Source organism: Branchiostoma lanceolatum, chromosome 13, assembly GCF_035083965.1.
Source record: "Branchiostoma lanceolatum isolate klBraLanc5 chromosome 13, klBraLanc5.hap2, whole genome shotgun sequence".
Lineage (NCBI taxonomy): Eukaryota > Metazoa > Chordata > Leptocardii > Amphioxiformes > Branchiostomatidae > Branchiostoma > Branchiostoma lanceolatum.
The window spans coordinates 5,900,167-5,926,148 of NC_089734.1; the positions used below are offsets into that span (position 1 = coordinate 5,900,167).

Consider the following 25,982-nt stretch of genomic DNA (forward strand, 5'->3'; position numbering starts at 1 on the left):
AGATGGGCTTGATGGATGGTAATGATTTCTGGCATGTAGATAGCTTACGTGATGCTTTGTATAATTGGACGATAATTATGCAAATCAGATTCTAATTTGCATAATTAATGAGACAATTTTAAAAATCCGCTGTGTTCCATGATATGACTATTGAAATATGTGACATTTGTTACTGAGATAAAAAAATATGGAAATGTAGGCCTAATTTGCATAATTAATGAGAAACTACTATAAATCCATACATGTTCATGATGGCAATTTCATACTTGTGTCATTTGGAAGTTATGTGAATGTGGATATCGTTGAATCAAATTATGCTAATAAGGACCTCATTTGCATAATTCATGATAAGTGTTACTTTGTTAGCATAACCTTCTTTGTTAAGCTCATACTTTTGCTTTTTTGGGTTAAGAAGATCAACTGGTATGATTTATAATTGATGAGAAACACTCCCGATACTTTAGTCATAAAAGTCAAAATCATTTGGCGAAGGTATGAGGTCGTGGAACTCTAGTTGTGGATAAAGTCATAAGTTACAGCAAGGTCAATTTGATAGGTATTTCCAATAGAGGGATTGTTACTCTTTGATACTTTCAAAGTTACGACCGTCTCTTTGGTACACGGTATCTGAGTTCAATTCCTTACAACTTGCTTCAAACTTTTACAAATTGAACCAGGCAGTATCAAACCAAGGCAGTGTAGCAAGCCGAAGCCTAACCTCAGCTTGGAGAGTATAGGCAATTTTGCCTCAGCTTACTGGCGCCAGCTGAGAACTGTACCATACCGTCTATATGGGGGTGTCTTTCTGCAATTACATTACCTAGAGATACTGTTGCGGGGCCCAAAATCAACTTGCTCTATCTCGCCTCTACTTGTAGACGACATGCCTAAATTAAAGTACATAAAATGAATGAAAGGGATCTTGACTTATAACTGCAAAAACACAGAAAGAATCAAGCGCAATACCCCCGCAGGAGGTGACCCCCCTTCACGGAGGTAAAAAAAGGTTTCCAAAAGTATCGAAGTTTTGTTCTCGTCCATGTATAATTCAGTCCGTGGATAAGTTGAGTTGCCACGCAGTACGATCGATGGTAACCTGTGTGCCTTTTCCACTAGCCACCGGGCATGGAGCGATTGAATCACGTTCATTGTGAGCAAGTTCCATCATGCTTATACGGCCTTTGGGCTATCACTGCTGACCTCCCGTTCCTTAGTCTGACCCCAGTTAATCTTTCAGCGGAGCAGACTGACAGGACTGTGTGGAAAACATTGTATATCATGCTTTTGAAAAGCTTATGGCCGAGAATATTGAATCTCTAGATGACTTAGAATTATTTTTTTGTTGTGGTTGTGTCTTCTCACCCATAACACTCATAACCCGAGATCCTTTTGATGTATCTATATGCATTTTGATCCATTTACCATTCCAGTTTGACTAAGGTACTTTCTTCAGATAAAAAGAGAGAAAAACGGAAATTTCCAGAAAGTTCCGCTACAGTACCATATAAAGCCACTAGAGGGTCCAAAATCTAATATTTCTGAGTTCTCATCAAAAGGTATCCACATACCAAATACCAACAAAATACACCCAGGCATTCTTGAGTTATACTGTTTACAGTCACCAAAACACACCCCAAAGCAAACCAAAAACATTACCTTCTGGTGAAGGTAAATATCTATCTTTACCTGACGAGTTCCAGGTTAACCATCTATCATGGCGGACAATACTCAGGGTTACAGTCACATGAGTGCAAACAACCTGCCTGTGACTGTGAGCCGTGCCAATCATGACTGCGATGTAAAAAAAGTAACGACATCTTTTTGAATTGGCTTTGGCAGAATCCTAACGACTGTATCAAGCAACCGTGAGATGAGTCTCCATCCAGGCATAATGTCTTTAATCTAAAAATCGACTTGTCAAACATGAGGTATTACTTTAATCTTGGAAACCAAAAGGGTAAAATATGGGCACTGACAACCAGGTTCAATCCAATCAACAAAACAACCAATTCACTTCACTTTGTGAAAGAGTAAAGTTCGGCGAGGACGGCGACGACGGTGGTTAATTTGTACCCATAAATTAGATATCAATGATTTACCATGTGTGACTACGACGTCCTTGGGTGATGCATAGAACGATTGTATAATCTGAATATATTTGGGAATTAAAGAAGCCGTATTCCTGTTGGCTACTGATTCCTTACATTGTGCAGAATAGAAAAATATGGTCTAGATATTCTGATAAGTGTGGAAGTCGTTTTAGAATACATACTACCTTTAATGTGTTTTTTTCAATATTTTCTCGTAAAAGCCGCAAGCGTATTTTTGAGGTGGTGGATATCAAAACTTTAATAAATCTACAAAAGATCTATCTGAAAACCACACAGTATTACGTACAAGAATGGTTTGAGGCTATTCATCTATTGATCTCTTCTTCTCCGTACCTGAAGTTATTTTCTTTCGGGGGTTGCGATAAGGATTCAAAAATGCGCATCTTAATTGCTCTTAAGGGCCTAACAAAGGCGACATAAAGACGCTCGGATTTACATCTTATTTATTTCCAGTCTATTGCCTCGGCTTTAAGGTGGGTGGTGTCCTCGGAGACCTCAGGCTGGATACTTAAGATTTATGGCAGAATGCGAAATGAGGCTAAATGGCCATGTACCATTGGAGGCAATGCTACCACCGGGGTGCCCCAGGATTATTGTTCAATTTCCCATGGATTAAGCACAAGAATGGTCATATATTACCACATTCATGCGCATATTTTGCCGAGGGCTGGTACAAACCACATAACGTCCATTAGTAGAGTATAGACTTGAAGAAAGTTTTAAATGTGAACGTTGCTGTCTCATACGTTATTCACATTTCTTTGCTTATAAGTACAATAGACTTGAAAAGACTCTAAGCCATCAGTTGAATATATCTTTAGATTTGACAACTCTTGCAATGCAAAAAAAAATAGTTAGACACATGAAATATTGTTTGGTTATTAAGAAATACACTAAAACCCAGCACGATTATTCCCACCTAATTGTAACAAGATATTACAAAATTGTCTTTCTATGTTGTAATGTGTAGTTCACCGTACGAAATTTGCTGAACTTTTGCGTCAATAAAACCTTTTCTTCTTCTATGTTTTTCCGTATCCGTAACCTTTTGGTCACCTTTTGAAATGTCACTGCACAATATGCACTTCCTAGAGGGAAAATGCTTTAGCGTTCTATGCCACGAGAGAGTCGTATTATAGATTTACGATGTCCTAAGAGCACTCTTCGTGGTATGAATACTACTGGTGAGAGATTTAACACATACATGACCAAGTATTGTATTTAGTATCAAGTGGCGGATTTATGTAACCCGGAGAATTCATGTTAATGGTGGTTATATATTCTTTTATATTTCATAAGTCTTTAATGTTTGATTTCTTAATTTTCATTATTTTTGTGATGATTTAGCCCTTTCAAACCTCTACTTAGTCAACTGTAATTGTTTATTCGTCACCTCAAAGCGTTGTATGACATATTTGGGGCAGATACAAAATCGTAGAGTTTTGCCCCTATATAGATTTCTTTTGTACATAATCGAATTGAATGCACGGAGGTGTGATGTAGGTCGTTATGTTGATTTCCCCGGAGGCGAACAACCCATTCTTGTGGCCAGTGAATCAATAAAGATTTGCTTCCAGTCCAGAAAGCTAAGGTGAAGATGCATTTATGGGGAAGTATGGCTAATTATGCAATTTTACACATTAGTGTGCGTGTAACGCCAGTTCACCTAAATCCGTTGTGCAACCTATATCCGTTGCTTTTCGAGTTATTGAAAGGACTTTTTATCAATGATATCTGTATGTAACAGAAAAATATTTCAATGCAAAACATAATTCTTCTTCTTCTATTCCTTAGTCTAAACATTTGACCGTTGGGACACCACGCATCCCGTGGCGTAGTGGTTAGAACATTGGACTGTCAAACAAGGAGACTCGGGTTCAATCCCGGCTTTCCCCCAGACATGTCTGGACATGCGTCCCGATGTTGTGCCCTTGGGAAAGGCACTTTACACGACTTTCCTCACTCCACCCAGGTGTAGAAATGGGTACCTGACTTCGGTTGGGGAGGTAAAAGGCGGTGGAAGGAGAGGGATGGGCTCCGCCTTCCAATACCGTGCCCTAGACACGGTGGGTAAAAACCCACTGCTCCAACGGCCCCAAAAGGCTATGGTACCTTTACCTTTTTTTACCTACACCACAGAAGATCTGGCAACCAGTTTTCTCCACTCTGTTGTCTGTTTTTCTCAGTGTTTCACTTAGTGTCATGCCTGCACATTCTCTGATACTATTCTTCAACCCTTACCTTAGTCTACTCTTTGTTCCTCCATTGATGGTTCCTTGTATTATATTTATGCCTAGTCCCAGTTACGTATACCGTGACACGTTGCCGTACATGTACCTTTTCAGTCTTCTTTTATTTACTATGGTTAGCAGGTCTTCGTACGGACCGATGTTTGATTTGCCTCTTTCTTGTGCTTATTCCCATAATCTTCCGGAAGCATGTCTGAAACATCTCTGTTGTCTGTATTCTCTTCTAAATTATTGCTGTCCGTGTTATTAATACCTTTTCTCTCGCTTGCCCAACGGCGTCATTTTTATATTACTTACGCCGAAGTTAACGGACCGATTCAGATTGCAGCCCGGAGTTTGCCTGGACCCCTGTCACACGGGGAGGAGATATGGATATTAACGATAGTGAGGGATCGATGCACTTCTCCACAGGACGTACTTAGGCTGTTAGTTAGGGGAGGGAACGATTGGTCTAATCCTGTATGTGCATGTCCTCGGGTTGTCTTTATCTAAATTAATCTTGGACAAGTGACATGATCATTGCCTCCACTACACGAAATCTGGTCTTTAAGCAAACGTATAACATCGGTAAAGCTCCACTACACGAAACATGTACTTTAAGAAAACGTATAGCATTGGTAAAGCTTCACTACACGAAATCTCGTCTTTAAGCAAACGCATATAGCATTTGTAAAGCTTCGCCACACGAAATCTGTTCTTTAAGCACATAGCATTCATTTAGCATTCGTAAAGCTCCATTTCATGACATCATATAGCACATATCATTTGTAAAGCACCACTACATGAAATCTGATCTTTAAGGAAACGTATAGCACCCGTATAGCTCCACTACACTTCATCTGATATTTAAACACAATTAAAGCATTCGTCAAGCATGTGATGAATAGCTTTTGTTTGATGATTAGTGTAAAAAACTGTAACTTTCTCAAAAAGTGCCAAGAACTGAAATTATAAAAAAAAGATAGTTACAAAGATGTCCTTAATGAATTCCTTTCCATTGCCTTTTATTATTCCAAAGATTTCTTTTGTAAATGCCAAACGTTATGATCTATGATTGAAAGTGATAAAAGAACCCATTACCAGTTTACTGTAGAACATGAATGTTGTTGGATTTATTGAGCTCTCACGTTTCTAGAGTAGACTGCCACTTAACCAAGGTTATAACGGCAGTGAAGGGATAGATATAGACAGGCTATTGAACAAGACTGAAAACCATACCAAAGGGTACAACACATCACAGCTTTGAACAGGGGCAAGATTTACTACTTTAATCTATCTAATGTTATAACTACATGCATCTGGAGTTCGTACACACCATTCTCATTACCGTTTCTGCCGCCCAGAAGCCTTAAAAACAACTCTTCTCAAGTACGACAAATTGATTCTCCAGTCGCCCGTTTTATTTTTGGCGCTGGCACTAAGCACGTAACGACTTTAAGATGTATTTTTAGCCATAAGATTGATTTAGATTACCTAAGCCTGTGTGCATTTGAGATAGAGACTAAATGCATTCGACTATCTAGAGAGAAGAGTGGGTAATACATAATTTGGTATCTGCCGAAAACCAATTTCAAGTGCAAATTACTCCATGTGATGATCATTGCTCTCAGTTACCAAAGGCTGTCCTCAATGTTTAAAGAGATCCATCGACGACGAGAGCAAGATGTTAGATTAAGAAAGACATTACTTCCAAACTAAATAAAAAATCTACAGTTCGAAATTTTACTCTAGGACTTTATGATCATTTTCATGTTTTGGTCGGCGTACGGTTTGATTAAATGGGAATTTTAAACAGTATGTGACTTCATTAAACGGCAGAAAATGATTTAAGACACCTTTTTTCGGGAACAAGACAGCTGAATGTTGTACTTAACATGCACGAATATCCCAAGAACGCTCATAGGTTGCAATCATACGACGATAGAACGACGAATATAATATAGCCAGGTCCAAGATCCAGAGGGGCATCATTATATTTGGACAAAATGAGAATCTTCATTTTGATGGACGCAGGTTACTGGTAGGTCATGATTGCTGCTTGCCTTCCCAATTTTAGCAAGGCCACCAGACGGCCGCTTGGCTTCTTCAGGCGCGAAGACTAAGTGATTGGATCAATATGTCTTATTGCAGGAGGTGTGCCGAAGACAAGGGATGTATGTCTTCACACAACCGTCAATAAAATGAAGCTAACGGTCGCTGTTTGATGTACTGATTTAATTTACTTTAAACAGTCCAGCGGCGTAGCTGAATAAAGTGCCAAATTATACAAAAAGCACGAAATTAGGCACACATGTAATCAATTGTATTCTAAACAAACGCAGACATGGAGGCCTCTCAATTTCTGCCCGGAATAGATTTCCTGACATTTTAGCAATTTTCTAGCCAAACATGGGGCTGGTGTACCGTGGTATTGCCGTCACTGTGCTTCTGGTCCGATTCTGAGAAGCACCCATATTCAGATTTATGCATATGCTGAATATGTTCAACTACACGTGTGCCAAGGTTGGTGCTTTTAGACAAATCTGCACAATTCTTCCTTTTCCATCTATACCGCTGGATTATAGTAGAACAGATTTATGTTAGGATCACATTTCCAAGCCGAGGCTTGACCTGGCTGTTTGAGAAAACAAAGAATAAACGCTGCACATCAAGAATATATATAACGTATGGTAAGGAATAATTAAAAAAAAAGTTTGTGTGTTTTGTTGTCTTCTATATCATAGTTTCCGTTCCCGGGCCCCGAATTGGAAATGTGACCCTAGGATAACAACTTACTTCGGCCAGACCTCAAGGCTAGAGAACTAGGACCGTTACGGTCAGATAGAAAACCACAGGAGCTTAGGAAGCTCGCGATGAACAGGACAGAGTGGGGAGATATGAAGAAAGACTGATTGCAGCTGCAGTTTTGTCCATACCACTGCAGCAGCAGAATATAGTGACACACTACTAGACTGCTATCAAAATACAAAATAACAAAGCCACAAGCCGTTATCACAACTTCTTTTTTCAATTATCATGTTCTTTTAAAAAGGAAATAAATGTAATGAATAACCATCATTTCTTGTAAAATTGTGGTGAATCAAATGATGGCGACAATGGCTGAGAAGTACCTTCCATTGTTAACATTGTTAAATCGCTTTGCTCTTAACAGTCACAGCCAGGTGGGAAACATTAATTATCTCCATGAAAAAAGGCTTTTTCATGGAGATACTGTTTTGCTTGCGTTTGGTGTTTGTGTGTATGTATGTGTCACCGGACGCTTAAAGTCACCATAACTGTAGAACCTGTACATGGATTGTAATGATTTTTGGTATGTGGGTGGGTGTTAAGAGGAGGAAGGCCAAGGTCGATGTTGGGCCCCCTGGCATGTGTGACTGGAACTGCAATGGCGTATTTGTTAAAATCTTCAATGTAGAAGAACTGAAGAGTGGATCGACAGATCGTCATGTTCTTTGATACACAGGTAGGCTAGACCAAGTTGTACACACTTAAATGCAAACTATGCAAATGAGACCAAATTTGCATAAGTAAGGAGGTAAATCGTTTGCATGTGTGTCGTCGGATGCTTAAAGTCAGCATAACTGTAGAACGTGTAGATGGATTGTAATGATATTTGGTATGTGGGTATGCGCTGGGAGGAGAATGGTCAAGGTCGATTTTGGGCCCCCTGGTTTGTGTCCCTGGAACTGCAATGGCCTATTTGTAAAAATGTTCTAAAGGGGAATAACTGAAGAAAGGAACAACAGATTTTCATGTTATTTGGTACGCAGGTAGGTTGGACAGAGATGTACACACTGAAGTGCAAATCATGCAAAGTTAGTGTGTTTGCGTGTGTGTGCGCGTGTGTGTATGAATGTGTCACCGTGTGTGTATGTATGTGTCACCGGATGCGTAAAATCAGCATAACTATAGAACGTGTAGATGAATTGTAATGATATTTGTTATGTGGGTAGGTGTGGGGAGGAGAAAGGTCAAGGTCGATTTTGGGCCCTCTGGTATGTGTCACTGGAACTGTAATGGCGTATTTGTCAAAATCTTCAAAGGAGAATAACTGAAGAAAGGAGCGACAGATTTTCATGTTATTTACTTGGCAGGTAGCTTAGAGAGGGATGTATACAATGAAGTGCAAATTATGCAAATTGGACTTAATTTGCCTAAGTAATGGGAAAATCTATATTTGCAGTGTTGGCCATTGTGGCACTTCTAACAGCTGTTAGTAGCTATTGATAGCGAAAGTGGGTCACTGTGGAACCTGAGCCCCCGACAGCTGCAGGTGGCCGGGGGTCATACCATTGAGCGATATAGAATGGGGGGAACTGGTTTAATACAAAAAAAGTTTCATGGAGATTTTGGGTCCTAAGACTCTTGTTTGATTAATGAGATAATAAGTTTTATGATGTTCTACCTGTGGAGAATGCCCTGAGGCAACAATTCAAAGAGCTTCTCAACTATCCAATCATCGACCTGAAGGGGAACGACTATTAGATTATTAACACCTATCATCCCAATGATATATAACCGGCATTAGTATCACATATACCCTTCGTTGAAAGAATCAGATAAAAGACAACCGTTGTAAGCTTTACAAATTTCTTGCTAATGTTAAGAGCTTCCTTTAGAGGCAACTGCTTATGATAGGTATTTAAACGGTAACGTTACATCATCAACAAGGCCACAGTATGTCCAGGACGAAAGATGCAAAACCCGGAAATACTGTTGCAGTACCAAGGTTACCCAGCAGGAGGCCCCAAATTGATCTTAAAATTTGAATTCATAACACCAAACCACTTACCAAATATCACCACAACAAGTTATCAAGTCGTGGGTCTGAATACACACACACACACACACACACACACACACACACACACACACACACACACACACACACACACACACACACACAAACACACATACACACACACACACGCATACACACACACACACACATACACACACACACACACACACACATACACACACACACACACGCATACACACACACACACACACATACACACACACACACACACACACACACACACACACAAAAAAATATACCTCCATTTCCCAGGGTAACAAGAATAGTCGCAAGAGTCAAAGCTCAAGTAGTTTGTGTATATGCAGGTAATGAAAAGAGAGGGAATGTGACACCAGGGTTCACTGTCCTTCATGCGCCAGAGACTATTGATGGTTATTAGAGGCGCGGGTCGCACATGGGCACATCCATATTTGACCGGGTAAAATGAACATTTGGATGCATCCCCCAGCGGCATTAGTACCATTGCACCATGAAATGTGTCAACGCCATCTGGTTAACGGTGGTTATTTTCCTATATGGCTGCCCTATGGCTTCATTTCGTATGCGTCAAATAAAAACCGTCGCTATGATGGGTTGAATTACTGTATATATGTGTATGGCCTAGTCTGTTCCAGGCTACTTGGATTCGCTGGAAAAGCAGAAGGAACTAGCCGAAAGAAATGAATAGACTCCTACGGAGACAGGGACAATAGGTTTCGTGATTCGTCTTTTGTCGCTATCTCCGTAGCCGACCCCCTTAGCACATTATTCTTTCTATTTGGCCCAATTTTTTTTCCAGCGATTCACGTAGCCTGGTAGAGGCTATACATGTATATGGCCCTACTTAAGTCTAGATGCCGATATCGTGGGATGTACGTAGCACAACAAAACCAAGTTTTTCTTTGTTGTTGTGAATTTCTCAAATGCCATAACCCTAGTCTTATAACAGTTGATGCTCAACAAGTCCCAAGCCACACCAGGTGTCCCAAATTGAGGTCATTGACCCACATCTTAGGAAAGACTATGGACTATACCATACTACATTCAGGAAGGCTGTGTCGGTCTGCAATGCTGCAGTACCTGAAAACACTGTTAGGGGGCCCAAATCACAATTTTTCTGGACATGCACAATTTCATACACTTAGAATCATACAAAGCAATTAAAAGTATCTTGAGTTATAGACGCCAAGACGCATACCCAACCGGAAACAATATCTTTATCAGCGTTGAACCTCCTTCCTAGAGTTATACTTTCTTTATTACATAAATTATGTTTGCAAGAAAGAGATTTTCTACAGACGAGTGGTACCTGCTATGAGCTCGATACATCAAAATGTTCATGTCCTTTAGCATTTCATTACAAATGCAGGACATCGGTCAATGTCTCTTATTTGCTCCCCTATTATTCCGTGCACGCAAAACGTCAGGTTTCAATTCCGGCTTTATGACCTCTTACAGGCGTAATAAAGTATAGCCACACGCACACATGGGAAACGTGTAATATTAGGACACTTGGCGTGAGCATTCGACCAGGTCGCTGTAAAACCGGGAGATGTATATTCAGTTTCTACAGTGTAATAAAACCTAATAGGACTTGGAACACGAAACCATCGGCAGTGATGTAAAGGAAAAAAGATGCAACCTGCAATATGATATTGAATTTTGCACAAGATCTTGCTTTTAGAGTCTTCACCAGACACCTAAGTGTTTGGTATGCATTCATGGCCAGTGAAGTACACCTACAGCGTTCCATTTGCAGGGGAGCTGTCTAGGTCTTTTTAGAAACGCAGGAAGTTCAAGGTTTCTCGCAAACACGAACATAATGCTGGTGACACCAGTACGATACGGTTGAAGCCGCTGCACACGCACTGAATACCACCTATGCACTCGAGGTAAAAAGTTGCAGTGAAATATCATGCACAATTTTCCTTTTCTAACTATGTTTTATTTCTTATGCAGACAGGTTTGCTCTTGTATGATTTCAAAAGAAATATCATAGTTTCCATGTGCATCCCAAAACCGATGCATACTCGCATGCCAGACCTAGATCGTAGCTAAAGAGTTGATTTGTGCTTGGCTGCTGTATAGTATTTCGTTGCTCTATATGAAGTTCCTCATATGATCATCCGGAGTGCGAGTGTATATCTCGTGAAAACGGCGGTATGCGTTAACGTTTTTTTGTATTTCTTGGCGCTTGCCTGCCTGCGGTTATTTGAATATCGTATGGTGACAGGATGTAAGACGGAAGATGATGCAAATGGAGATTGATACGTTGGGAAAGTTGGCTTGGCCCCTGGTCTTAAGTTTCATATAGGCAGAAAAACATTTATACAGATTTAGCGACAAATTCACAATGATGACAAATTTAAAAAAAAGAAGTTAGCAACAAAATCTCACATAGGTATGAAATCTCCGATTTTTTCCCGGTGGAGAGTGATACGAGAGTAATACAGACTTAGTTGCATTACATAGAAAAATAAGAAACTGTGCGGGGAATAGCATACAACGTGCCTTCAGGATAATTACATTCGTGCTGAGAGGCGCTCTCCGAAAAGGCGTCTGGAGTAGGAATCAAAATGAGTTCCATCTGCCGACGTGGGACCTAACGCCGCTACACCGTGCGGAAATTCCAATTTAACAATTGCATGATTGATTGAGAAGGCAAGGGAATGCTCATATAACCATTCTCACATGGCACGACTCAATAACAGGAGCCGTAACTCTTCCAAAGCAAGACAAACTTCCCTGTTAGATCAGAACGTCGACACCGTATCAACTATCGACGGTTGGCGGAATTAGGCTGGATAAGGACGCTGTCAAATTACTTCTTGTGTAATACATAACCTTTCCGATAGAATACAAACTGGGAATCTAATATAACTGTGGCTTGTATGGCCTATAGGCCTAAACAAAATCGCAGTTGTAAGGCGTGAAACATATCACACAATAATGCATATAATTTTTCATCACTAGAGTAACTCTACCTGGTGTCAATGTATCCGATAGAATTTGGAAATGGTACACAGAAAATACATGTATATCATCAATAAGGAACTGTAAACATTATAAATAATTTAAGCCTTGATAAAGACCTTTATTGCCTGCAAAAAAACGTAGTTGTCATGGACGTCTCGATTACGTATGATACCCAGTATTATCTTGAAAACGGAATTTCTATCCGTAAACGATAGATCTATCAGTAGCTTAGCTTTACATTCTTAACAACATTAACAGTTACGGTTTTCTCTACCCCTTGTACATGTCCACTATCAACACAAGTAATTGTATTTTATCTTTTGTCTTTGATGTAATGGTATAACTACTGCATTTGGCCCATGTGGGCAAGAACATGCAACTAAAGATCAACAATACCGTTGTTTCATACGTATCCTTACAGATATTGTCAGATATCGCAGGAAAAGACTATGTCACAAAAGGAAGTACCTACCTGTTATATTCTGCCCAGGACTGAACTTGTCGACCGACGTGCTGAGTTGTATCAGTGGCGGTCTCGTGTCCTTCCCTGTCCTGCCCGCAGATCCGACCCTCAGCGACGTGCACACCTTCTTCGGAGCTGGCGTCGGGAGGGAAGTCGCTCCCACCCCGAGGAACGTGGCCGCAAGGGCCGGTACCCATAGACTGAGAAGCATACCTGGAGGAACCAAGGACAGAACTGCAAATGCCAAGTGAACAACCTCCTTCTTCTCTCCCTATATCTAACGAAAAACTGACAAAGGAAGGTGTTGGTCTATATGATGAAGCGTCAGCCCTCTTAGACTCATCTGAGTAGACTGCACGGGAAGTTGCTTCCTCCCAGATAGACCCGGATAGAAGCAGCGCTTGTTACTGCCCTGTTATACGCCCACGTGTTGTTGCGCTGTTCACATCCCATTCTGTCCTGCTAGCTGCAGCTTGAATCTTACAAACGTGAAATCTCTCCCCTCGGCGGGAAATTGCAACAGCAGCGCGTGAAAGATGCCGCATTTGGTAAGACCATAGTCATCACGTAACCCCATGGGTAGTGGAAGACCCTTATCCAAAATCAATACCCTACACACATACAGTAATGGAATATACAAATAGAGGGGTACCTGGCGTGTACATACGCATTTGAAAGCCAGATGCAGCCCCCTGTTATGCCAACACCTCCGACCGTAACCTAGGCAATCTCTGCAGCACCTACAATCATCGGCACCAGAAGGCTATTACATGGGACAAGTCGTTCATAAAAAGGCGGTATTAGATATCAGACAAAAAGGCTATATGCTCAACTGTACGGAAAGACAGTCCTTTTACGACCGTGACTTTGACGCCATGGCAGCTATTACTGAGTTGAGAGGGTGCCATAACGTAAGATTACGGCTAAGCTGGACAATACGTCTTGCACGAGACAGTTTAATACATGCCGGTCCCACGAGTGTTAGTAGTATATGCACACGGGCGGATCCACCTTTCCGGTCATCACACCCGAGTTTTCATTATGACATCCTAGGGGCCTTGGAACTGCGGGGATTTCCAACAACGCCACTCTCGAATCCGCCTTTGTTCGAGATTTACCGACGAAAAGTGTCCCATACGCAAAATATATGAATAAATTATAATAAAAAAGATTAATCTTCAATTTGCGATGATATAACGTTTATTTTGTGTAGACAATGTTCAAACCATTATGTATATCTTTAGTTAACTTATGTTTCATTTCACGATTTGACGTGACATTTTCATTATTTATCTTTATACAATCAAATAAAATCATTTGCACTGTAATATCAGTTCGTTGGGTGGTCATCATATCAGCTTTGAAGTTTCTGGCCTCCCTTGTATAGTTGTCTAATTGTCATCATAATTTTTTCGCTTATTGTATTTATTCATTTTTTCGCTTATTGTGTTATGTGCGAAATAAACAACAAAGGGAAACAATCGCAATACCAAGACAAGTAACAAGGATTCGACATAGTAAATGCATAGAGGGATCTTAGAAAGAAAAAGAGACTAGTGTTAATTAACCTTTTTTTCAAAACTAAACCTTGTACTTAATAAAACAGTGTATTTGGGCAAATCTCTTCTTGCAAGTTCTTCCACCAACGCTACACTAAAGCTGGGTGTGTTAATCTCGAAGTGCGGTTACCCGGATATATGTGTTTAATTCCCTCTGCCTGGCAATGTAATGATTTCAGCCAACTTCAGCCTCTGCATTTGAATAACAAAGAGAGGTCCGGTGTCATTTTATGGTCAGTAGGTATCCCAGCAGCTCCTATCGAACTGGCTTTTATGTGTCCTTTTTTTTTGGCTTTTGTAATTTGACGACGAACATGACAAAAATCGTTGTAAAACGTTATTTATGACATTATCAATACCAAGCCCGATATTTCATGTGCACCAATTGCGACTGCCAGAATAGATGTAATCTCCAATCATTGGCGGCAAATGAGGTGTCCTGGCTAAGGTGAAATAAGATGGGTCGTGACGAGAGGTCTCATGGGTATAGGGTCCATTATTTGATTTACATTAACTTCTGATTTATCATAATCAGTATATTGGACTGCATAAGATCCCCGTATTACATCATTGTAGTCTAAATGTATAATATGAATATGAAGACGCTTCTTCTAGCTTCATCAAATGTTTATCTTTATGTGCAGGAAGGAAATATGACTGGCTATGACTATGTCTTAGAGAGTGTTATTTGAGAACGGCGCGGGGAAAATAAAATGTTCTACCGACTTATGCTGTTAGAAACGGCACCACAATACATTTGTAAGGATATGATGTGTGTTTGAGTGCCTTTAAACAAAACTCGTGTAAAAATGATACGTCCGAAATATATTAATAAAAGCCATATTACTCATAAAGATGGTTATATACTATACAAAAGTGTTGCCTTATTCAATCAACATAACGAGGCCATTATTGAAAACAGATACTCCACCATGTCGATCTCTCTATGGACGATATTTCTTTTTCACCTAATTGAATTTTCCCACAGTATGATTCATTCACTATTCTTATCATCCCTACAAGGGGGTGAGGAAACCAATTATATGATTTGTACATGATATATTTAGTTTTGCACAAAGATGAATTGTTCTAATAATGAAACATACATGAAAAGCAATTGCTAATTAAATGGCTTTGTGCTATTTTGGCATTTACGACTTTTGATAGATGAGTCAGCGGAAACCGATCAACTCTACAACCTCGCAATTACCATTGATTGTAAACTAAGGTCATAACTAACATCAAGTGAGGAGGTAGGATGAATGTTACTAAGTTTTAAAATACAAATGCACGAAATGAAATACATTAAAAAGATAGGAAATTACTACAATTTAAGCTAGACAAGTGTTTATCATTGGAAGGTTTGATGCATAACTCAAAGGCATACTGCAAAAGCATAAATGTTTGCGGTAGATTAATGTTCGCGGTTTTGGCGGTAAACGTCTTTCGTAATCTACGCACCACAGCGAAAATGCTCGTTCTGTCTTCTGCCTGACTCCCACCTTGTTTCCTTGTGTGTGCGTGTGTTTCCTAGAACGATCGTAGAGTGGAACTCGTTGCAACGAAGTACCGTGGAAGCATCGTCATTAGACAGCTTTCAACAATGCATGCAGTAGGATATGCGAAGATTAGACGTGACAGGTCGTTCGGCTTAATATAACCAGCTGCTGCTGCGCCGCGTGCCTGCGAAGCTGGTGTGTTACACCGAATGGCGGTTATACCGGCTATATAGATACAGATACAGATCTAGATTGTTTCAACCGCGAACTGAAAACCACCGCGAACACTCCTTTTGTCTCCCTACCGCGTTGTTGCTTTATTTTTCACTCTGAACCTAAATGTATTTATTACTTGATGGGAACTTCAAACGCCAAAGGGAAATATTTAGGAGCGTACGCGTGTCTCTATGAATGTAGAAGAGGTAGAAGAACCACATCAATACCACTTAATGTACTCTGCCTCCCGTGAACTCAAAAGAGACAAACCAAGATAGAACGCTCAAAGGTTAAAGCATCTAGTGTCCAAAGCTGCGTTAAAATGGACTGTAGTTAACGTCTGTTGGTACAGATAAGGGCTATGTCCCAGCGTGTGAGTACGCAAAACCTGAATCGATAGATTCAAACTTTCTGTACTTGCCTTGACAACCCCGAGGCAAGCTGCAAACTGGCAGAATATTTACCTCCGTGAAAAATGGAGGTATAGTTTTCTCTCTCTCTCTCTCTCTCTCTCTCTCTCTCTCTGTCTTGAAATATTATGCTATATGAGTCCATCAGTATAGTTTCACAAGAATGCTTCACCAATGATACATGATTTCGTATGCATATTTCGTATCTATTATGGGTTGTCATATCATATGCAATGCACTATCTCAATAGCCATATCCATTGGAACGATTTCTCCTTACTTCATCAATCACTATTTAGCGTCACTCATTTTAGTATAAATATTTATATATATGATGTATTCCTATTTTTGGTCCGTTTCATTTCGAAAAATGTTTATTAGATATTGCTACAGTAATGGGTAAGAATATTTCAAGAATTTTGACATTTTTCGTAAAGCGCTAAGTCCTGTGACTGAGAATCTAACCATTGACGGAGACATAAAACAATGTGGCTCTTTCGTTCGTTCGTTTAGACCCTAGTGCCTAGTGGGTAGCAAGTTTCCTTGCTGTTTAAGTAGCAAGGTATTTTTCTACAGGGAGGGGTTCTCCCACTTTAACGTGTTTGAGGCATTTTCCCGAACACGGGACCCCAATTTTACATCCCTTCCGAAAGACGGATGCAGCCCCAACCGAGATACTATTCCCAAGATTGAACCGGAGTCTCCCAGTTACATGTAGCAACTAATTGCATTTTAATGCTACCAGTTGAGCTACAAGGACATCCCCAAGGTGATTCGAAAGTGTACCTTAATCTTATGCTGTTAGTCTACCACCCTGGCCTAACGGCATTATTCAAATGCCAGTACGCACAGGTTTACACTACTTACGGCAGTGACCCGTCTTTGGGAAGGAAAATACGGCAGTCGAGAGTTTATTGTCACAAGACCGCAGTATTTGAAGAAGCGACCAGACGGCCACGGAGGCCATGTCATGTGTATGTTTCATCACACGACCCTAGAATTTTTCTGCGGTCGACTGCAGGTAAGAGACATAAACTTTTTGATCTGACATATGAGTGATGAAAACCTTATGGAATTGTTGTCTTCATTACTGTTGCAATACAAAAGATAATATGTAGTAAACGTCTTTGTTCAGTTTATTAATATATTTGTGCTTGTATATTGTATATCTGTATAAGTGAAATATGATGTTGAAAATTTTTTTCATAATTTTACTGCAAGTTCATGCCCGAAGGCTAATTGCAGACAAACAAGTACATGGAAATACATGGGAATCGACATAGTTATCTAGTCTACAATGAAAGTTATATGTTAACTAAGGTTGACCATGGTTGTAATATAATGCATCTGAGTTTTTCAAAAAATTATCTAAACTTTGTGAAATCACTTCTAAAAAAGACTTGAAAAAAATGTCTACTTTCCGATCCTAATTGTGATCTATTTTCAGGACCGTAATCGAAAAAACAAACATAATTTTTCTAGGCCTACCAACAAATACGACTTAAGATGTAACAGTTTTTGGAGTAGCATCCGGACAAAAAGGCACTTACTGAAGCTGTATTGTGACAAAACGTTTCTCCAGACCATTTGAACACACGGACGTAGAAGTAGCGGTGTTGGCAACTAACGATACACATAAGTTCCATGTAGGAATGTCTGATGATGCAACAAACTGGTACAGAAAGTCAGACCGTAGAAGGCAGCCTTTGTTACAATGAAACTTGCTACACCAGTCGTATGTTGATATACATCACACCAGTAAATCCCGGGTCTATTTGGCTAGTACAGGGCATGATACTTTAACTGTCAGTCAGACAGAACTCCATTCCACTAGTCGGCAACCTCGCTCCGACCTAAGCTTAATTTGTGTAACCCATGATTTCAGAATTGGAATATCATGAAAAATATATGACTGAAAAGGCAATGAAATACACAAGATTGTCTTTTTTCATCTAAGAAATTTGTTGAGCGATCTGTGAAAGTTTAGGTCGCAGTGTTGTCGCAGCGTATTCCACGCCATAGTGGAATGGTGGTTAACACGATCTTCCTGAAGTGAACCTAAATAGACGAAAAGGCCAAGTTAAATGTTTAGGTGCTTTAAATAAGGTGCTTTGGCTAAAACACCATTCGTTTTATCTGGGTAAAACTACGGCATGGGACAGTCATTTCCATGATAGATGTCCACTCTTTGAGACCAGAGATACGCAAGGAGACAAGAGAGTACACATTTGGTAAGAAACGTTTTTCTTTCTTTTGAATTCTAAGTACATAGAAAGACGTCTTTGTTTTTGTTGTTGTTGCTGCTTTTTTTATTCATGGATGTTTTGAAGCTACAAAACGCCACAACTGTGCTTACCTGCGATTGTAGAGCAAACAGCAGACATTTTGCTTTTTTTGCACTCTCGAAAACACGTAAAAATTTAAATGCTATATGGGAACTCAACAGTTGTGTTTGTACAAGGTGCATATGTGGACATATTTATTTGATACACTCACACAGGGAACGACCCCTAATCTTTTCGATACCTGTGGTGTGTTCTTCTATGTACCCGCGTTGTGGCTCTCCTAAAACACTGGACCTCCATTTAACGTCCGGATCCTATTCTTCGTTTTCACGGAACGTTCGAAAACCGCTACGTCACGCGCGGGCAAAGTAGGTTCCACTTCGTGACGATGGCAAAAGTGTGTGCGTATTCAAAAGCATTTTCAGCTGTATTTTCCGTCACACGACGGTCGCGTCGGGGATGGCTAGTTCTACGTGCGTACTTCCGTCTGAAATGATACGGATCATCACCGTGACAAGATTACAGAGAGGGGCAAAAAAGACCAGTACAATTTCATACAAAAGAAAACTAGTAAGCAATTTCGTTTTATCCTTGATCATACAATGTGGGCAACCTAACTCCTACAAGAACAGGCGTAGAAACTGGTTTGTTACACAATATTTAAGGCCGCATACCTCCTGATAAAACAACAGAAAAGAATGCTTTGTGTGTTCACTTGATAGTTCAAAGTCTATACAATTTCGGCTGGCCCAATTAACGTTACGTTTCGTCCAGCATTTAATAGGGTGTTCCAAAAGGATCGGCACATTCATATAAAATGAAATCAGTATAACGTTGGCATTATCACACTGCCAACGTTATACTGATTTCATTTTATTTGAAAAAAAAAACTTTGATAAACTTTCTTGTAATTCTTATCAAAAGAGTCTGTTCAGGTGACTTTGTGTACAAAACTATAACAAAGGTCTATTTAACAAAATTACAGAAAGCATTTCATTCAGTCATTTGATCAAGTAAACAAACATGGAACGTAAACAATAACGGGTCGAGTTGGCGTTCACTATATACTTAAAATGCAAACTTAAAATGCATGGCACATGTTAAACTCAGGTGCGAAATTGTTTTAAGTTGACAGGAGCTCGACCAAGGCTCATAGAAGCTACCCCCTACACAAGTGCGAAGCTCGCTGGAGGCACGCCCGACTTTCGATTCCATACAAATCCATCGAGTGACGGAAGGGTTTTTAGAGCATTGTGCAAAGCTTAAGCGACCATCGCCAGATTCTAGGCACCACTGTTGTCCGATTATTAAAGGTGAAAAAAGTTCGTGGCACGTGGTGAAAAACGGCCGTTCGGAGCTCGCAGACTCGTCGACCTACCGATATACTTGCTATGTTACACGAGCATTACGTCCATGACCGACCATGTGAAAAATCAACTATCAGTCATTATTAGATTGATATTAGATAGAATTTTAGAAACGGTGAGTAGGTCGTATCCTGTACTTCTTTGGCCCGCAGTTAACTAGTCAAACTTCCAGCCCGTTTCAATTGAATAAAACTGCTTCCTTCCAAGAACGGGTCAACCGTCACCACACACAGTCGTGCAGAGATCGAACAGCTTATCATCCAATTGGCCGACTTCACGTTCGAACGCGATTGTGACGTCACGTACACGACGGAAAGAGATATCACCGAGGCACCCAGTGGCATTGTCCCCAACTGAACCCTCGCCTGGGGATTTGTTAAAAGCTCTAAAGCTGACATTCGAATCCTGCTGACGTCATATCGAATGTGACCTTTTGACCTAGCTGTCTTACTGACGTAGGTTATGTTCTGTTTGCCAGTCCCACCGGGTCGACCCCGCATAAACGAACATTTACATCGTTTCACAGACTACCAGCAGGGGTAGGGAGGTGAGATTTAGGTGAATCTGTCACAAAAACGTCTGGGAATATGAAGTGATGTGCGTACAATTAAAGTTGTTAACGTCCTATCCGAGGGATGCCTCTGAGTAAAATGAGGAAATTTGTTTCAGGTGCCTTTCCCAAAGGCACAATGTCAACGGGACATGTCAGGGATTCGAATTCCGGACCTTTGGGCTCTCGGCCAAACATTAGCGTCCACCGGGCCCTCCTACGGGGATGCGCGTCGTAGAATTAGGCAAAAAAAGTTCAATAATTTGCCAGTACAGTCAGTCCACGGTAAGGTTAACATCTCCCCTAACTGCATGCGCCTGCAAATGAAAACCTCTGGTGGTCAAACACTCCTGGCAATTATTCTCCCTGTAGCCGGCGTAGTCAGTCTGGTAGAGACTAGCCAAACATCCCACAACAACATAAGCGACGTCTAATTGTCAGTTAGCTTTGTTAATGTCTTTGAGGGTAGATCATGTTGGTTGTGAAGTTTCTGGATACCACTGAAATCCAGTGTAGCAACATCGCTGCTGCATTACATCTTAATGCCAGTAGGTGGCGCCCTTAAACAGCAAAAAGCTCGCGCGTGCAATAGAAAACTCCGGAATAGTTATGATATTATCAATTGAGAAAAGGCGGTACAAAAAGTTAACTGTAGGGGAAAGATTTTGTTACTACTGTATGTCAAAAGCGGTGGAAGACGAAATACATTTTATCTCAAATTGCCCCTTAAATAATCAGGAAAGAAAAGAGCTATATAAAGAAGCCATCAAAAATCACAATTTCCAAACGTTTACTGACGAAAAGAAAACTCGAACTCTTTTAACCTCTCAAAACCAACTCATAACAGAACAAGTGGGACACTTCGTCTTCCACTGCTTCCAAGAAAGAAGTCAAACCCAAAACGCTTAGGTTGTATTCCGTAGCAGTTTGTAGAATTTTCACTTGTTCCACTTATCGCCATCGTTAACTGACGCTGTCTGTATAATGTTTTCTGTACATTTTTCATGTTACCATTATCCCTCGGGCAAGAACTTACAAATAGAACTCATTATCATCTCTATTGTCCTAGGTTAGGCCGTACTAATTCTAGCATACGCTTGACATCCTTTGGTCCCTATAAAATTGATGCGAGCGTTCAAAAATTAAGCGTTTGGCGAAAAGTACATTCTTATGAAATCTTAGTGGCCAGGAAGGTTTTATAATTGACTGAAATTCCTTATTTTTTGTTCTTTCACATTTTCTTGGGTGACTTTGGAAAAATTCGCTCAGGGCCCAAAATACGTTTGTGCAAGTAGTAAGTTTATGAAAATCATAAAGGCATCGTATGACATAAATGTGTATTTTCCTATGTTTTTTTGCCATCTACGGCATATGTTTGCTGATTCGCAGCCGTTTTGCACGATTTACAGTATGGTCGAAAACGATAATGTACTGTACAACAAGTTTAATGACTGATATGATAAAAAATAAGCGCCCCCTTGCATATCTCGGTAAATTGCAATGGACCGGCAAGCTTCCTTTTAGTGTGTCTTTGTGCCTATTTAATTTTGAGGGTGTGTTTGGGAGGTTAAGTTGTTATAAAGAGTAAGCAGGGTAAAACAGTTACGTTACAACTCTTAACAAAGGCTGGTTTTCATAAAGTATCGGATTGTAATAAGGGTTGATGATGAATTGACAACGTTTAATAGCTTTATTAGGATACGTAACCAGAAATCTTTGATTTGAATGGCAATGGACATAAAGTCGACAAAATTCTGTGGAAAGGGATTCCAAAGTAATCATTGCGAAAGCGGCCAACTTCTTTGAAAATTGTCAATGGCAATTCTGCTTAATTAAAGTACTCAACAAGAGACGTAGGTGTTATTTTCTTAGGACAAGATTTTTATGAATAAAAATCCAACCAAATCTGGTTTAAAATGAAGTTGCCAAGACTTTGAATTGACAAACAAAATGCAAAGTTTTAAGATCAACACAATAGAATGTCACCCGATTTGAAGTTTGACCAATAAGTGCTTGAGATATGATATATTGCTGAAGGTTATCTGAATAAAATTGCTTTATAATGCAACTGCTGCCTAGTCCAAATTCAAAGTCAAGTTGCCAATACAATTATCTTTTTGGACTCAGAAAAATATTATCTGCAGAACCAAACAACTTCCGAAAATCATTTCATCAGGTTGGTAGAACATAGGATATTGGAGATTCTTTTCACACAACAAGTAATCTCACCTGCTAACGTTTGTCTGTCAGACACCTTCTTCATATAGAGCTTCCTCAAGCAGTACTCCAGTCAGAAGCTCTGAGGAATCTGTCTGACAGACACCGAAACGTCAGCAGGTGAGAGATACTGGCTGTGTGAAAAGAATCTCCAATATCCTAGAACCAAACCACTTTCCTCTGCTGTTGAGTCACACCTTTAATGTCATCCCTGAGCGCATTTCGGTGTTTGGGAAAAGGCATGACGCTTCAAGCTTTTAGCGAAACGTCTTTTCTTAACCCCAGACAACTTCTTACATACACCAAATGGGCGTCTCTTCATGTTGCAGACAGACACTTTCTGAGGTTATAAATGCGTCAAACAGTTTTAGTCCTTTGCGATTTGTACCTCCTAAAATCCCTTGAGACCCACTCACTACAAAGTACCGCTCACGTTCGACTGAGTGAACGTATATGATTACCATGGGAATGCATACAAGGCTCGCTTCCGGGATCCATGAAATCCGTGGCCTTGAATACATCAGGGTCGGTAAGCATCCAAGGCCCCCTTTCCGCTAGACTGCGATCGCTGGGCGAACGTACAGCGACCAAAGCTCGATTTGCGTATACTATGATTTCATGTTTTGAATATGATGAAAGGTGTAAACGTATTTGAAAGACAGCAAAACACAAAATAGCTCTGGCGTAAAAACGGTTTTATCAATCAAATTTCAGCCATCTGTCAAATCTTTGGTCGCCCAGCGGTCGCAGTGCGGTCGCGGTACGGTCGCAACCTCTAGCGGAAAGAGGATGTTGTGTTCGCCAGAGAAAGAGCATTGCCGGCGCCACTAGAATGCATACAAGGCTCGATTTAAAAAATCTCACACCCACTGGGTTTTTTTAAAAGAGAGACTTTGGATTCTCTTGGCAAGGTGCTGCTCAACAAGCGTTGCATGGATCAAGGCCAAATCATTTCGGGAAATGATCATAAGGCTTACAAACATAGCGCCAGCCTTTGCGATACTTTCACAATGTTTGCTTGTCTGTTTGCTTGTTTTAGCGAAGCCTTAGGGGCGAGCTTAATAGTATATTTTTTAGCGAAGCCTTAGGGGCGAGCTTTATAGTATATTTTACGCCCGATTTGCAAGAATTCCCAGAATTCCACAGGAATTTCAGGAATCCGTCCGGCCAACTCTGTGGATGCCCTCCTGTCACTTGATACCTCATTAGCACGTCTGGCATCCAGGCACTCTGCTGTCGATGACAGATGACCTACTTTTACGTGGTGTCCGATTTCGTACTGTCCGGAGTGTGTCAGGGAGTTCACCGAATCTAGTATTCTAGCTTTGAAAAGGGTTTGCACATCACAGTTAATCTATTATCACAAGATCGTGCTGAACATCATGCCTCCCACCAAAAAACCTCTGTGAAAACCAAAACTTGAGGAGGTCCAAGCATATAAAGAAGGGCAAAGTTTTAAACGGAACGATAAATAACTTGGGTTACCGCTTGGGCAGTCTACACTGAACGCCTTACGGGGAGGGGTGCGGTGTCGGAAAAACAACAGTAGCTCCTCAAAAACACATCCTACAGAGCTAGAATAACAACCAAAACGATCATAGGAGCCCCAGCAAACCGATTTTCTAAACTTCCGGCCTAGTTTCTCACTCCACCTATCCAACAATGCCAGAGAAAAAAAGACACTGCAACGGGAGTGTACTCCGGCCTTTCCACATATGCTTGGAACTCCTCGAGTTACATGGTGCCTTTCTATATCTGCTTGGCAGATGCCTTTCTGATTTCTTAGTGCGTTTTGCACAATATTATGGCAGAACTAAGATCTAGAGTGCTACGTTGGTACTTTCCTTACAGTGAAGTAAGATCAATCCAGACACCTTCGCTATGGCAATAATTTTTAATTGCCACACTTATTTTGTTTGTTTAGCGTAATAACAATGTTTGCTTGTTTTTTGTTTGTTTAGCATACAACATGTATACGAACAGTGTCAATAACCCTTACGTCCCCTTCACACTTGTGTGTACATACAATTCCACATGAGTTGCGTATTGTCACTTCCTTGGTTTAGTCTGCAGCCGAAGAAGTCTGGCTCGATAACTAGACTACACTATAGTTGGTTAAAATAGAAAACAACTTCTTCCCCGCAAACTTTACTTTAACGTTAACCAGAAAAAATGTTAATGCGCAACTCATGCGCCCTTGAATATACACACAAGTGTGAATGAACCCTAATATGATTCACCGTACAAATGCATTAATATTGATCCATGAAAAGGTATTTGAGGTAACCGCTGATTCCAATCTAATAAAGTTTGAAATTTTGCCATTCCATGATCATGAGTTCACTGCATATGCCCGGGTAGAGATTGGGATCTGGTAGATCTGCCAAATCTGCCGGTAGAGATCCCGATCATGCTGACGAAGAGCGTATCTATATTGCGATCAGGATGCTACAGGAATATGTTAGTGCGTTGTCCCATTTATGAATCCAAGATTTTCAGTCAATCCATTAGTCTAAAGCCCTTATCTCACTAGACCCGCGGCACGTTGGCGGTCTCGCTGCGTCCTAAATTGGATTTATATTACCCTTGACTTTATAACGGGAATATCATGCAAAGCGCACAAGTACGACTAAAAAGACAACAAAACACACAAAACGTGTAAAAATTGTTTGTTTTTTTCGATGAAATTAATCGAGAGCTCTGTTAGATGACTTGGACGCAGCGAGTTCGCCAACGTGCCGCGGGTCCAGTGAGAGAGGGACTTAAAGCGACATGAACGAAGTTTAAGTTCTCTTCAATGGAACTTATCGAGATTTATACTGGTAGAACCTCCGATTCTGCAAAATACGTTCCAAATGCTTTGTAGAATAAGTTTTAGATGCTTTGCAAAATACTTTCCAATGCTATTTAAAGTCCAATCAAAATTCATTGTAGAATACGTTTTAAATAAGAAACCTTTATTGACTCAACAAAAGTACAGTGGCTTTCCAAAGGTCTAGGACATATATATATACAAACAGTCAAGTTGATACAAATGAATTAACCTGTAGATAAATGGATATGAATAGATATAATATATGAATATATATTTAGATGCTGTGTAAAATGGCTTGAAAAGTTACTATACCGATTCTAATACAATGTTCGGTAAATCGTCAAACTTTCATTTCAACAACGTTAACTATTCTTTTGTAAAATTATTTGTATCTTACAGACATCATTGTCCACAAACTCCCCATAGCTGGAATTATATATTTACTATGGAAATTGCAATCAATAA

General features: G+C 40.2%; 1 protein-coding gene across 1 annotated transcript in view; it reads right to left on the reverse strand.

The window, feature by feature from the left end:
- Nucleotides 1-13,620, reverse strand: part of LOC136447852 (putative ferric-chelate reductase 1) — a 33,503-nt gene extending 19,883 nt beyond the window's left edge. The window contains exons 1-2 of the mRNA XM_066446961.1: nucleotides 13,253-13,620; nucleotides 12,610-12,813 (exon numbers count right to left, since the gene is read on the reverse strand). Of these exons, the coding sequence (XP_066303058.1) occupies nucleotides 12,610-12,813; nucleotides 13,253-13,271 (223 nt within the window). The 5' untranslated portion in view covers nucleotides 13,272-13,620. The remainder of the gene's footprint in view (nucleotides 1-12,609; nucleotides 12,814-13,252) is intronic.
- Nucleotides 13,621-25,982: the final 12,362 nt, after the last annotated feature.